This window comes from Drosophila innubila (genome assembly GCF_004354385.1).
Source record: "Drosophila innubila isolate TH190305 chromosome 3R unlocalized genomic scaffold, UK_Dinn_1.0 2_E_3R, whole genome shotgun sequence".
Taxonomy (NCBI): Eukaryota; Metazoa; Arthropoda; class Insecta; order Diptera; family Drosophilidae; genus Drosophila; species Drosophila innubila.
The window spans coordinates 11,665,834-11,681,428 of NW_022995380.1; the positions used below are offsets into that span (position 1 = coordinate 11,665,834).

The following is a 15,595-nucleotide window of genomic DNA, read 5'->3' on the forward strand; positions in this document are numbered from 1 at the left end:
TCACAACAACAACCCCCAATTTTTGCAAGAGTGGAGTACGACACTTTCACAGTGAGAAAAATTAACTGCTAGGAATACCGTGAATAAAAATAGAAAAGCACATCGGTTGCACGAAAAAGTATCGATCAGAAATAGTATAACTAGGAATAGCTATCGATACTTTTAATATTATTCTTATCGGCTGCAAAAGTGTTGGTCGCCATTATCGATTTGTGGCAAAAAAAAAATCTAGAGAATTAAAAGATTGCGTTACAACTTTACGCACCGGCTAAAGAGCGCATTAAACGCGACGTTAAATCCAATATTGGAGCAGCTGCAACAAATGAATTGTTTTTGCACCACCAGTTAGTCGTGTTTTTTCGTTAAACAATTGCCACAACAACTAATCAATATCAATACGTCTCTCTCTCTCTCTCTTCCTGTCTGTGTGCGTAGTATCAGTGTTTCCGTGTGTGTGTGCGTGTGTATGTGAATATTGGTCCATTCTTTGGTGCACATAATCAAATTAGATTGGAAATATATAAGTGTATAAATTGAAGGAAAAAACATCATAAAAACAGCTTCATCATGACTATGGCTGGGCAAACAATCAACGACAGGCTGCTGGCTGCCCGTCACAGCCTTGCTGGCCAAGGACTGGCAAAGTCTGTGTGCAAGGCCACAACGGAGGAATGCATTGGGCCGAAGAAGAAGCATTTGGATTGTAAGTGCAATGCAAAATACACAAAAATGTTCTTTGAAGGTTGCGTAGAGAATGAGGGGAAACGAAACTAGGAACTTAATAACGGTTTGCATATGCACGCACATAACTACATATGTCTATACATACAAACGCCCAAAATTCAGCCCATTCATTCAATTATACAAACGAGCATCTCGCTTTTTTCTCCAAAATCATCTGTAATGGGGAGGAATATTCTTTTTTTTCTTGGTGTAATTTGTAACCGTATATGTATGTACATACATAGACTAGGGCTGCACTTTCTTAGATTTTATCTCGCTTATCACACTGTTCGAATAACTGTAATTTGTTCATGTTGTATGTACACTTGTAACTGTGAAGAAGTTACTCATAAACCATACCAGAGCCACATACAGTTAGTCTAGAAAGTGTTTTCACATAATCAAAACTTCACGCAATTTCTCTTGCAAAAAAATATGTTTTTTAATGGACTTTTATTTTATTTCTAATTCTAGTATTCTTGTTCATCATCCTTAAAGCGAGTTGAAAAAGCTTAATAATTTTCATTGAATTTAACTATTTTTGTGTATGTATTTATGTACATATATGTACATAAACATACATACTTATAAATATATGTAAATGCAAACAGAGTTTTTGCATTGCACCTGATGCCTCTTGTGGTCTTTTCATTTGCTTGCTTTCTCATTCATCGCTCGCTCTCAGTACTCTGGGCCTCTCTTTCCAATGTTACGTCACTTTCTCACGGCTGCACGTGTGTACGATTTACAATGAGAGTGGCCGTGTGTCTGTATGTGTATGACGGCATTTGATACTGTTATTGTTGTTAGCTTTAAAGTATGCGCTGTTTCGGCGATGTCATTGCCTTTTAAATTTATGCACAAGTCTTACAACTACAACAAATAAATTAATCATCTATGCTTTGCATTGCATTTCTGATCGGTCAGCCAATTTGACATTTTGTGTGATTTCTAATTAGATTCTGGCTTATTGGGTTTTTTTTGGTTAAACGTTCTTGGTGCTTTTACATACATTCATACATACAAACGTGTACATGTATGTGTTGACCTGTTTTTTTTGGCACGTTTGCAACTTTGTTGTCCACTGAGCGCGAAATGACTCATGAAAAAGTCTCGTTAATACTACCGTTCATACACACAAACACACACATTTATACACATTTGTGATTATGTATGGGAATTATTCGTACTTATTTGGCACAAATTGAGCACAGCTTTGCACTTCTTTGATAAAACTTGGCTAGAAATTGAGTAGTAATGACATTTTGAATCTTCAATCATATGGTTGTGTGTGTATATGTGGGTTTCTCATTCTTTTAATTATAGCGAATAAAAAGAAATAAGTCAATTTCTGTTTAGGTCATTTATTGTATTTGTGGTTACAGATTGCACAGTATGCCCTCGTCATGCTTTAGTTCAAATCTTTCATTCCTTATTTTTATATTTATTTGATTGCGACCCTTTCTAAATTAAAAAAGCTTGACCCTTCCCTAATACATACAATATAATATAATTTACTTCCCATGCTTAGTTTTTGTAGAATTGATAATAATAATAAGTCGAATAATAAGACAATAAATGCAAATAATGTTTAGCTTGTGTTTTTGGGACCAGCATAATATTATTAACTTATATTTGAACCCTAGAATCTAAAGAACATATTTTTTATTTAAACAAAATCCAATTAGAAGATTGCCCATTGAATACACATAAGGTACAATTTAGAAATGAAAAAACCTGTTCTCAGGTTACAATTTGCTACAGCAGGTAAAATGTAAAGAATACTATTCGCTTTTTTTCTCTGTTACCCTTTCATCCGTTTTCTCGGCTAATAAATAAAAATATAAAACTCTCGATAAACCAGTTGGAAATTCGTAGAAACAGTAAAGTTAAAACTCAGAAGGGATTCATAGAACGATTAGTTGACAAGAATGCAGACTAAGCCTCCTTTAAGATTAGTGAACATCTCATATACTATACTTCTATATAGATAAAGCTTGTGCCGATTATAAAATTTGAAATGTAAAAATGTATGTATTTTAATTGATGTACAAGCATACATACAACTATCAACAATTGAATGATTTAAATGATTTACGTTGAGTGTTCGAGTACATTTGAATGTGTTGCACAATCTGCAGCCTTTAACGAGTCAATTTTAATAGCGGATACTTGTTTCGCTCATATGTAAATAAACGCCCCTCTTTAATTTAAAAAAGGCGATAGCAAGTGCTTCATGTTTTTATCAGAAATCATGTGGGGATTCTTAAATATAATGGTTTATATGTAATCTATGTATGCGGTGCATTTTATTACTGGGGCAGCTGCCAGAGACAATAGCCTATCAAATAAATATGTACATAAATATATACATATGTATATTTTGTATTAAGTTGCATATGCACAACGATAGGAAGAACAACAAACGATAAGTAGTAGTAGAGGCGTCCAACCAGATGATAACAGCGAAAGTATTAATATTATTATATACACACATGTTTGTGTGTGTACACTTACTGATTTAAAATGGTTTTATTGCTTTTATTTTATATTGCAGATTTGGTGCATTGCACAAACGAACCGAATGTCTCGATTCCACATTTGGCCAATCTACTTATCGAGCGTTCACAGAATGCTAATTGGGTGGTCGTCTATAAATCGCTGATAACAACACATCATTTGATGGCCTATGGCAATGAGGTATGCATTTAAAATTACACCCTGTCTTTCTGAATACCCTTAATATTTATATACATATGTACTTTGGAGGACTACGTTTAATCCAAAAGCTTTTACTGTTATTGTTTTCACTTTTCATTAAATTGTAATCGTAATTGTGGGGCGTTTCTTCTATATACTATAAGAAGGTCACGTTTGTTGTATTTTTTTTTTGCTCTTTCATGTTTTATTTATTTATGTTTTGTGTTTGTTTGAATTCTTGCTTGTGCTTTGCGTGTTGTTAAGTTCTTCATCTTATCGTGGTGTTTATTTTCAGCATTATGATTTTTTTCTGCTATGCGTCCAGCAATTTGGCGAAAAATTGCAATCTCCCTTTGTTTTGGTGTGTGGGATTGGGCTTATCAGGGAGTCATTCTATAATGCGTTCAAAAATATTATATTTGACTAAGCTTAGGGGAATTTATTTAATAGTATGTTTATTTAGCTCGTTTGGAAATTCATAAGTTTTAAAAAAACTTTTCTAGATAATTGTTCTGGTCAGTATAACTATGGTATATTCCTAACACAATCCTATCATCTGATATTTAGCAAGAATACAATATAGATTTAAAAAGATTCTATGATTTCTATCCCAAACACTGACTCAGACAGACCAAAAAAGTATGTCTAGCTTCTTGTATATTCAATGATATAAAATTATTAAAAAAAAGTTTTCTTGTTTCCGTATTTTAAAATGTTTTGGGTTCTTATAAATCGATGCACCCTAATGTACATAACTAAATCGAAGCACAGATTAATCAGTTTATCATGTCAAAAATTTTATTTTGTTATAATACTTACATTTAAGAAACAATTTCATATATTTTTTTCCAATATTTTTCAGCAAATACCCAATTATATTTAATGTTCCTAATTGCCAACATATTTCCTTTCTTTTGCTCTATTTCAGCGTTTCATGCAATATCTCGCTTCGAGCAATTCAACATTCAATCTCAGCTCCTTTTTGGACAAAGGAACTGTGCAAGGTATATGACCGAATACATTTTCTACACTTTCATCAAAGTGGACACAAATGCTGGACATTAACCAAATGCAAATGCATAAAATTTGATGCTTTCTAACCCACACTCACGCTATGAACAAGAAACATTTAACAATCATTTGAAGAATTTATATTACATGCTTACACTATCTTCTCTTCTTTTCTTTTCTTCTATTATATACTTATTGACTATTTCTTATATGTGAATGCTGCGATTGCGTTTGGCTTATTCATTTGTGTATCCGTTCTAATGATAATATTTCAATAATATTGTGTATCGACTTTATAATGAAATGCGCTGCTTACTCACATCCATAATAATCATAAACTATTATATAAATCATAATTGATTTACAACAATATAAATATAAACATATATAAATATGCGAATACTACAGATGGTGGCATGGGAGTTCCAGGTGGCAGAATGGGTGAGTATATTTCAATGAATTCCAAAACGGTGTACGGATAACAACAACTGAAACCAAAACAACAACACATTGTAATTACAACAACAAATTTTTGTGGCAATGGCTGTAAACTAAACAAATTATTTAGCAAAAAAACCAAAAATTGACTAACCAACTAAAAGATCATGTTTGAAAGTTTTTTATTTGGAATTCCAAATTTATTAAAGTACTTAACTAGCGACCGAATGACTGTCTAAACATACATGTTATATTATTTTGAATAGAACTTCTTAATACTTTTATTGGCATATTCAACAGGTTATGATATGTCACCCTTTATCCGACGTTATGCCAAGTATTTGAATGAAAAGTCGCTCTCCTATCGCGCCATGGCTTTCGATTTTTGCAAAGTAAAGCGCGGGTAAGTTTGATACATTTCTCTTCTTAACAACATTACTAGTTATATTTATTTATTCAACCAACAGGAAGGAGGAGGGATCGTTGCGCAGCATGAACGCGGACAAACTCTTAAAGACGCTGCCAGTTTTGCAGGCACAATTGGATGGGTTACTAGAGTTCGATTGTCAGTCCAATGATTTGACTAATGGTGCGTATAACTTATATTTGACCTATATCTACTAATTAATCTTGATCAATAGGTGTCATCAACATGAGCTTTATGTTGCTGTTTCGTGATTTGATTCGATTGTTTGCTTGCTATAATGATGGAATTATCAATTTGCTTGAGAAATACTTTGATATGAATAAAAAGCAGGCACGCGATGCTTTGGATTTATACAAGAAGTTCTTGGTCCGCATGGATCGTGTTGGTGAATTCCTGAAGGTCGCAGAGGTGTGTCATCTCATAATTCATCTTGAGATAAATTTGTTTTAAACGGCAAATGTAAATTGTATTTCAGAACGTGGGCATTGATAAGGGTGACATTCCCGATTTGACGAAAGCGCCCAGTTCTTTGCTGGATGCCTTGGAGCAACATTTGGCTACGTTGGAGGGACGTAAGGTGTCGGCTGCCAATACGCCCACACAATCGGCGAGGTTTGTTGCTGTTCTTAATTAATTTAATTTAATGATATTTTTCTAAGTTTGAATTACTTAACTTTATTTTATTATATTAGTATACTTTTGCAGAGGATATTAAATTTGATCATATAATGTAAAATATTTAAAAGGAGGCGGGTACTAAAAACTAGTAATTCAAATTGTTTTTGTCAGGGATTAACACCGGAACCGTTAACCGAAACTAACCGTTTTATTTTTAGTACCGGAACTGAAATCGTAACCGAATGAATATTCTCTGTCAAAAACCGGATACCGAAACGTTTGTACCGGTACGGTTATGGTAAAGTTGCTAGGTTAAAGAGTTGTCCAACTTCCAACTATCATAACTTCATCAAAACTGAATAGATTTTCAAACGGAATGTCATTTTGATCATGATTTGGCCTCTACATTCATTCTGTATTCAAATTGTGTTCATTTAGAAAATTTAATTATTTTTGAAATTTGAAATTTCGAAAATTTAAAATTTTAAATCTCAAGCTTACACTTTTAATCAACTCGTTATATAGTAATAAGTATAAAACAACATTTTAAACTTGATTCTTAGACCTTTAATTTTTTTGTAAAAAATCATGTGAAATTGAACAAAAATTTGGACTTGTTAGGTGGCTAAATCCGCAGTCTGACCAACTTCAAACTGTCATAACTTGATCAAAACTGAGCCGATTTTCAAGCGGAATGTCAGTTTGATCATGATTTGGCCTCTAATTATATTCTGCATTCAAATATTTGTAAATTCGTCAATTTTTTTTTTGACCTAGGTCGATGTCAACGACATCTAAAAATTGTAAAATATTTCCGGTACTAATACCGGAACCGAAAGAAAAACCATTAAATTGAATGTTTTACCGAAATAGTTATTTCGGGACGTACCGGAACCGATTTCCTGGTTTTTGTACACTTTTGATCTATATCTTAATCAAAATAATAGATTATGCGTTTGGCGTTTTCTTATACATACATCGTAATTTAATTTGGTGCAGATTAGTAAATTTTATCATAGTTGTACAAAATAGTAATGTTTTTTGAGATACCAGTTACCAGTCCGTTAAAAATTGCGCACAGAACTCTGCAAGTGTATCTCTTATATTTTTGGTTAATTGTTAATTAATTTGATTCTTTTTTATCCCTTTGTTCTATGATTTTGTATATTTTGGTTGCATTTGACTTCAATTATTGAGAAGCTATCAACGCACGAATGTAAAATCTGCTGTCTCTGCACTCTCTTCAACTAGCTCGGCATTTGGCACCGCAGCTGCTTCAAGTAAATTTGATACCACCAATGGCATTGATGAGCAGCTGAAAGCTCAGGTGCTGGCCGAGGAGGAGGCCGCCATGAATCAGTACAAAGTAAGTGATATATGATACTTGATTGTTATAAATACATTAAGGGATATTAAATCAAATTGTTTTGTTTTCTATTTTTCTTTGATCTCTAGTCCAAGGTATCGTCGCCCACCAGTAGCGGTGCTGCTGGCGCTAGCGCTGCACTAACAAATCCATTCCTATCGTCACCGCCAGCCTCACAGGCTGGTCAGCCGATAGTTGATCTGTTTGGTGCCGCGTCGGCACAGCCCGCTGCTGCTGCAGCATCGGCGTCACAAGCGCTGGCCACAAAGGCATCCGATGATTTGCTGCAGTTGGGTAATCCATTTGCTGACATGTTTGAGGCCAGTGGCAACAGCGGCGGCAATGTTGCAGCTGCCGCAGGAGCAACAGGTGCTGCATTAAATGCCAATAATTTGTGGATGCATAATAACGGTAGCATGCTATAATTTCCTTATTATTTTCTTAATTACATTTTTAAGTTGACAATTAAGTTCGTTAGGTGCTTTAGAGTTAGGTGTTTAAGTGTAGTTTATTTATATAAATATATACATATATGTGTATATACTTATGTATATACATATATGTAACCCTTATTGTCTTGTAGCTGTCTCAGACCCAAATGAAATTCAAGCGATAATTGCTCTCTGGCCCTCTTTAAGCACATCTCTTTGATGCACATGTATTTCCTCATAAATAACATATCTTTTGTTTATTTGCTAAAATTTAAGTTTTGTTATGTAATATATCATTTTGTAAGTTTGTTTTTTATTTTCAATTCTTCTCTAATGTATTGTTACTCTTTATTTTCATCACTGGTTTTTACCCTACCCCAAAAACAACAACAACAACTTCAACAACAATAACAACTACAACCACAACCAAAAACAACAATGATAACGATACACACGACTTGATAAACCGCTATATTAAAACACGTGAAACGTCCAATGCGCTAATGCACATAAAAACACTATAAAATACCAAATCCAAATCGAAAAACAAATATAAAATATAATAGGTTTCAATGGCGCTTCAGTTTCCTCCGCTGCCGCAACAAATGCCTTCGTTTCCGATAGTAATTTCACGTCTGTTTTTGGTAATACGGAACCTGCAGGTAAGTTCCCTTTAACCAGCCAGCAATTTTGTCATTATTCCATTCAAATGCAATGCAATATATGTTATAAAATTATGTTTAAGACTTAAGACTCTAGTTTGAGATCAATTTACATATAATTTAATTTGGTGTGGTGCTCCTAACTTGCACTAAATTTAAATTTAATGTTCTATATTAATTGCTCATGTGTTTAGCATGTTTTACTAACCATTTAATTAACAATTTATTCAGATTTTGTGTACATTGTCCTTTAAAAATGTTAGCAGAACTCAAAGATTTGAAATAACTGCAATTTTCCATATATCATTAATAGTTCCAAAAATTGACAGAATAAACACACAACACTGTTAAAGACTTGTGCTAGTTGTTTCAACGTATGTGTGAAAATGAATTATTTACATTTAACGAATTTTGGATTTTGTCAGTAATTTTTATTATTGTTAGATTTTGTATATTAATTTTATTATAATTTGTTCATGTTCTTTTATGGCAACCCAACAAACCCTTTAAATATTAAAAAAAAAATATCAGCGTCCTTGTCGTCGTCATTGCCAAATCCCTTTTTCGATGATATGCAACCCAGGGGCGTTGCCTTTGATACTTTTGTGGACCAGCAGCAGCATCAACCTCAAGCAGCGATGTTTTATATGCAACAACAACAGCATCAGCAGCTGCAACAACAACAAGATAATTTGGCGATATTACCACAATTTCCTACAGGTGATATTCTCGAGAATAACAAAAAAATGTCACAACCGAGTCCAATTTTTTCGTTGCGTGCTTTGTTTCTGTGCAAAGCTTCAATCGTCATCATTCAACTCATTTTGTTGTGCTTGTAGTGCTGAAAGCACACACACACACACGCACATTAAACATACACTTACACCAGTTTTATATCGAGTAAAACGCCCCGCAATTTTGTTCTGTCTGAGATATGTCTGTAAGTTTTTGAATTCTAAAGTCGCGTCCATTTAACTACAATACTCGTTAAGTACACTGACAAATCAATTTAATTTGATTTTCAGAATCGGGTTATTATCTTGAGTACACATGTTTGCATATGTACATATACTCAATTTCAATTCATCTATCAACTCTAGTCGCTGAGAATAAATTAGAATTTAGGTCAAATTTCTTCTTATCGTATTTTGTTAAGTTTTTTCATTCTTGTAATATTAGCTCTTTGTTTTTGTTGCTTTTGTACTTATTTAAATGTTATAATTACTGTACTATAATTGTTAAAAAATTGCGTGATTGTGTCGTGTTAATGTTTTTTATTCTTAGGATTCTATAAAGCAGTGGTGCCAAAAACGTAAATTTAGTGTTTTACACTTATATATAAACCATTCTGATAGGCAATAGTAACGTTTAATTTTGAAAACAGAACTTACATAAATATAGTATAATAATATATCAGTCTAATTGGTGTCGGCTTTTGCTTGCATTTCCTAACAAGCTTAAAATACTCATACTTCTTTTAACCGTTATTAACAATTATTCAACAATAACAAATCATTCTCTCTGCTTGGTATTTAGAGAAATCTTTTAACATATACTACACAAAATAACCAAACTCAATTTACAATTAAGCACTAAACATTATAAAGTAAAAAAGCTGCACATAGTATTTTAAGAAGAAAACATTTTATTCACATTATTTATTTTGTCAATGTGATTTTCTCTTTTTCTCTTTTTATGTTCATTATGTACCTAAAAAAAACAAAAATTCTTGACACATTAACTCACAATGTCTCATGTTTACAATATGTTAACGTTGGTGGCACAAATCCATTATGTAAAACAAAATTGCAACATTTATTCATAAAATGCTATAACGATAATCACATGAACATACATATTAATATGTATGCGTGTGTTAACAATATTGCTGGCAACTAAACAAACAACAAAAAATACAATTTATACAAACGGAAATACTGAATGGATAAAATTATTGTGGGCTTCATTTGTCTCATGCTCTATACATAAATACTGTGTATGTCTCTTTTTGTGTAAATGTCTTGCTAAACGGTGCGCTGGCTGTCCTACAACAACGTCAAAAATAACTATAAAATTGTGGCATTTAAAAACCCAAATTAAAAAAAATCATAAAAATCACAAAAACTAAAAAAAACGACATAAAGGCTTCGATGCTTTGGGTGATGTTCTCAAACCGGCCACAGCCAATAGCAACAGCAATCAAATGAATGTTGTCGCCACAGGTGCCGTCTTCCAGGGCTACAATAGCAGCAGTCCAGGGCTGACACTGCAGCAACAAAGCTCACTACAACATCAATCACATCAGCAACAGCAGCTGCAGCAACAACAACAGTATCAATTGCATCAGCAACAACAACAGCAAACAGCTGGAACTGGAAAGATAATAACCGGCGATCTGGATAGTTCACTAATGTCACTAGTTGATAATTTAAATATAAATAAAACGGCAAGTGCAAAGTGAGTAAAATCGAGTAAAGAACTAAAACAATAAATCAATAAAACAACAACTAACTGTGTGCGTGTGTGAACATTAATGTATGTGAGTGTGTGAGCGAGTGTTTGAAAGACAATCATGTGGAGAACGCATCATAGTCATTAATTAAATAACCATTTATCAAAGATCAAAAAAATTAAATTCCTTTCCTTCGAAGAAATATCCAAAATCAAAACCTTTTCTCCCGAAATTTCAATCTTTATTAAAAAAGCTGATGAATCAGTTAATGATCTTAACTAATTGTCGCATATTTTCCCAAGTACTTATGATCAAAAGTAAAAAAAATAGTACATGACTATCCAATATCATTTCCTTTCATATATTCCATATGTGTACATAATACCACCCACAATTCCGCTCATAAAAATACTTACCAAGTTCGAGTAATTGAAATTCAGACTGAAAAAATCTCTTTAGAAATGTAAATAGAAAATCGAATCAAACTCATTGATTTCGTCTCTATATCATTACTCTCTTACCCCATTATATCTCATAGACCCGTGCAATGGAATTCACCTAAAAATACAGCGAAACCAGGTGCTAATTGGACACCACAACCAATGGCGGCTACAACTGGTGCTGGCTATCGTCCAATGGTGAGTTATGCCTCCACTAACTCTACTCTCTACTCAACCGAACTTCTACTACTACTTATGTACTACAAATACAACTACTAAAATCAAAAACCACAACAAGACGAAACAAATGCGATATTACAATTTGCCTCGAATTAGTTAACTCCAATGAGACAGCAAGAGAATTAAGACATCAAAAATACAAAACAAAAAAATATTAACAGATCAGAATCAAGTCAAGAAAGTCTGATCTTTAATATGCATTCTGGTATAATAAGTTTGTGTCACTCAACACTTTAGGCTCACTCTTCCCGTGTACAATACAATTTCCATTTTTAATATTTTTATTTAAATTATTATTTGGTATATTCTGTCTTATTAATGTAATTATTGCACATTGCATTTGCAGTTACAACTTGAGAGCTACTTGGTTTATTTTATATTTATTGCCTTGATATGTGTGAACTTCTTACATAACTTAAAATTAACCGAAATTTTTGTCATGCTAAGCTAATAAAATCTATATGTTGTGGCATTTTTCTAAGCAAAATTAATTAAAAATATAACAATTGGGATGTGACAATTGTTCCATTCTAAATTATCCCAGACCGAAACCAAGTTGTTGCAAGTTGTAGGTTTTATTATTCATATACATATACATAAATAATTATTATTATTGTTTTATAAAATCTTAATATATTGGTTAATGATTCTCGTATATACTGCACCACACATATACACACACATACACCCGCAACAAGTACAACACCAAGCACTAGGGCTAAACTACTGTGGCACACCTCGTATGTGTAGGTCTGAAGAGAAGTTACTTGAACAAGCTCCCCTACACAAGCAGGCCAAATAATACTATTTAACACACAAGCGAAAAAAAAGATTTACACAATCATACGCGTTGTATGTATACTAAGTACATATATTTCTCACTTTATTTTTATTTTCCTTTATTATTTTTGTATTCCATAATATATACTTATATACTTATATATATAAACTATCACTTTCTTTTCTTTATTTTATGTTGCTTTATATTTCAACTATCCAACGCATACTGCAAATCAATACTTATTAATAAATAATAACAAAATATCAAAATAAATCAAAATAAAAATATAATATAAAAATTACACCACAAATTGACAAAACTCACGATGCGCCTGTGTTTATGCTGTCTGTATGTTTGTGACATATAATAATATATATATTATGATTATTTTATATATATATAATATGTGTATATCAATATGCATAACGTAGGCACATGGCATGACAGTAAGTCCTGCGCCAATCACAATCAATCATCCGTATATACATGCTAGTTATCCTGTTATGCCAAATTATGTGCAGGTAAGAATGATTGAAATAAAATAAAAACACAATAACTAAACAGAAAACTTCTACAAACTACTTTGAACAACATGATCAAATATAAAATAAATGTTTATATTAAATACTTACTTACTATATCTATAAGTTGCTTTTATTTCATTTTTCAATGATAATTTTTTATTTTATTTTATTATTTTCAAATTTTGTATGTACTTATTACTTTGATTTCTTCCTACAATCTTGAGTTTCGACTTCACTATCCACTCTGAATCTACGCTGAGCTGTAATAACTGGTGATCCGCTCTCTTTTACTGTTATGGTCCCCCTACTATCTATGTAAACTACCCTCTATATAGGTCTCTGCCTAAGATTTCTCTACGCATAAGACTTTGACAAAAGATATAGCATTCAATTTCTAAGTTTATTTGTTTATTCAACTTAGGTTATCTCTTTCAAATTGTAGAAAATTTTTAAGTTTTTGTTTTACAATTTAAATTTTACATTGATTTGACTTGATTTGTAGAATTTACTAACCCCAACATACCGAGCCATTTGTTTACCATGTAGTTACTCATGACAGCCCTCCTTAAAAACCAACTTCTTCTTCTAATTATGTAATATGAATTCTCTATCCAAAACCTAACTATGTACCACCGATTAGTAGCCGTTGCGTCTGTTTTAGTTATTTAAGTATCGTACCCTTGCATGAAATGAATTTGGTGCAGTACTGAGTTTTCAAATAATATTATTATATTAACCTTTTTGGCTATTGCAGGGCATGCCAGTGATGGGGCAGCAGCAACCGAATATGATGCCACAGCCAGCCCCTTTGACTGGGGGGCAACCGACGATGATGGGCGCGCCGCACAATAATGCGGTCTCGGCGACGGGCATCATGCAACCCACGCAAGCCACGATGAATGGAGGCAATAAAACCGTTCCAATGGATCCATTTGGAGCGTTATAAGGCGGTATCAGCTATATACATTACACAAAAACACACACACACACACACATATATATACACAAACTCACAGATACACACATTAAGCGCTATAACCTCATAGGCAGGCAACATTATACACATTATATTATACAATATAATATATTAACAATTATTTGCAGATATTAAAACGTAAATTCAGAAGAAAAAAACTAAGAAATTATTAATGTTTACACTATGCTACATACGAAAAAAATTGAAATGAGATGGCAAGTAGAAATTCTATTATATGTTAAGCATTGAGCTAACACAAAAGTTAATGGCAAAATGCGTAAATATATACATATATATTTATATTATTATTATAAAATTATAAAATAAACAAAAGCAAATGAGTTTGACTATTTATATGTATACAACAATTTATATAACTATGCAAAAAAATTACACGAAAAAATTAATTTTCATAAATAGCTAAACTGAAACAAAAGCAGAACAAATGAGTAAATTTTGTGAAAAATGCTTATATTTACTCGTATGTATGTATGTACATCTACATAATAAGTTTAAGGAAAAACCTGTAGTTGTGTCCAACGCCAATCACTAAACATTAACACCTAAAGCTAAACCCGTTGAATCGACTATGCTAAATCTGATAAAAATGTACACCGTCGAATATATTGTCACAGCAAGATTATAGACGCCATAATTATACTTAAGTGAGAGCAAATCTTGAAATTGTAATTGCGAGCGTCTCATAACATTATGCAATATTTTAATCCGTCTACGAAAAACTAATCTCGTTTCCTAGTTATTGTTATTTCTGTAGCCGGCTCTTTATTATTTCGTATAATTCTGTTTGTTGTTAAAAATCTTTGTTATTTAAAAAAAAATAAGAATGAGACTCCGAAAAGTTAATCGTATTTGTAAAGCATTCCAAACTAGTATCAATTTGGTCCCAAATTTAATTTGCGTAATAAATTTTGTATATGTTTAAGTATTATATCAATCTGAAATGAGATGCATTCGTGCTGTAACGCTTTATTATTATTGTACATTTGAAAAGCAACTTTATATTGAAGTATATGTAATAACTTTTAAGGTTCACGCTGTATTAGATATTCTTTTAATTGCTTGCGGCGTTTATTTAAAAAATATATCAAATCTATATATTTATATATACATATAGTTCATTTTTAAATTGTGTAAATACTGTAAGGGGCGGCAAAATGCTGAACTTTGTTTAAATAAAAGTCGCATATTATACACAATTTTCACTTTTTATTTGTTATATTAAAGCAGGGGATCATTCGGTCATTTCAGATCCTTCTTTTCGTTGCAGGCGTTTGTAAAGTCGAAACTAATCGGATTACTACATTGAATATCAATTAATTTTGTCTTTAATCTGTAATTATTTATGTTTTCATTTTTAGTTTTTATTTATGATATGATACTAAATGTACCTAAAGAGTTTTCTTGATATAATTTTTATATTGGATTACACCAAGAGGTATGCAACACTTTAATGACTAAATCAATGAAAAGCTGGGCGCCGCAGAGTAGGCAATACACACTAAATGCAATAATATTAGAAGCAACAATCATGAATGGAATTTTCATAAAACTTATAGTTAAAGAAGGAATCCCAATGTACATTTAGCAAAATTATACAATTATAAACGAAAAAATGATAACTATTAAAATGTTTTATGACAATATTTCTACGCTGCTGTTTGAGATAAACTTTACTGTACTGTACTATGTATTTAGTTCTAACTACAACAAGTACTATCCACTCAAACAATGTTCGTATAAAATAGTTACATTAACCCTGTGAGGTCACGATAGATGTGATCACTT

The 15,595-nt window shown here is 32.2% G+C and overlaps 1 protein-coding gene across 11 annotated transcripts; it reads left to right on the forward strand.

Annotated features, from left to right (window-relative positions):
• The first annotated feature begins 181 nt into the window (after nucleotides 1–181).
• Nucleotides 182–15,006, forward strand: LOC117790200 (phosphatidylinositol-binding clathrin assembly protein LAP). Of its 11 annotated transcripts, none has more exons than XM_034629533.1 (16): nucleotides 568–703; nucleotides 3,281–3,423; nucleotides 4,352–4,427; nucleotides 4,843–4,875; nucleotides 5,173–5,275; nucleotides 5,340–5,461; nucleotides 5,514–5,707; nucleotides 5,775–5,911; nucleotides 7,118–7,283; nucleotides 7,373–7,694; nucleotides 8,281–8,376; nucleotides 8,908–9,096; nucleotides 10,521–10,833; nucleotides 11,367–11,466; nucleotides 12,721–12,810; nucleotides 13,568–15,006. In XM_034629533.1, exons 1-16 carry the CDS (start codon nucleotides 568–570, stop codon nucleotides 13,757–13,759), a joined length of 2,412 nt encoding a protein of 803 aa, XP_034485424.1. In that variant the 3' UTR covers nucleotides 13,760–15,006. The 11 variants fall into 11 exon arrangements, with proteins under 11 accessions (XP_034485434.1, XP_034485425.1, XP_034485424.1 ...); XM_034629536.1 differs by having other exon boundaries at nucleotides 10,599–10,833; nucleotides 13,568–13,759; XM_034629535.1 differs by having other exon boundaries at nucleotides 7,373–7,652; nucleotides 13,568–13,759.
• The last annotated feature ends 589 nt before the right edge of the window (nucleotides 15,007–15,595 follow it).

Bases quoted from the DNA above. Each gene is read 5' to 3' on its own strand.
- LOC117790200 (XM_034629533.1), top strand. From the start codon at position 568: ATGACTATGGCTGGGCAAACAATCAACGACAGGCTGCTGGCTGCCCGT. The intron at 3,424-4,351 runs GTATGCATTTAA...GCTCTATTTCAG, and splicing joins TGATGGCCTATGGCAATGAG to CGTTTCATGCAATATCTCGC. The intron at 4,876-5,172 runs GTGAGTATATTT...CATATTCAACAG, and splicing joins AGTTCCAGGTGGCAGAATGG to GTTATGATATGTCACCCTTT.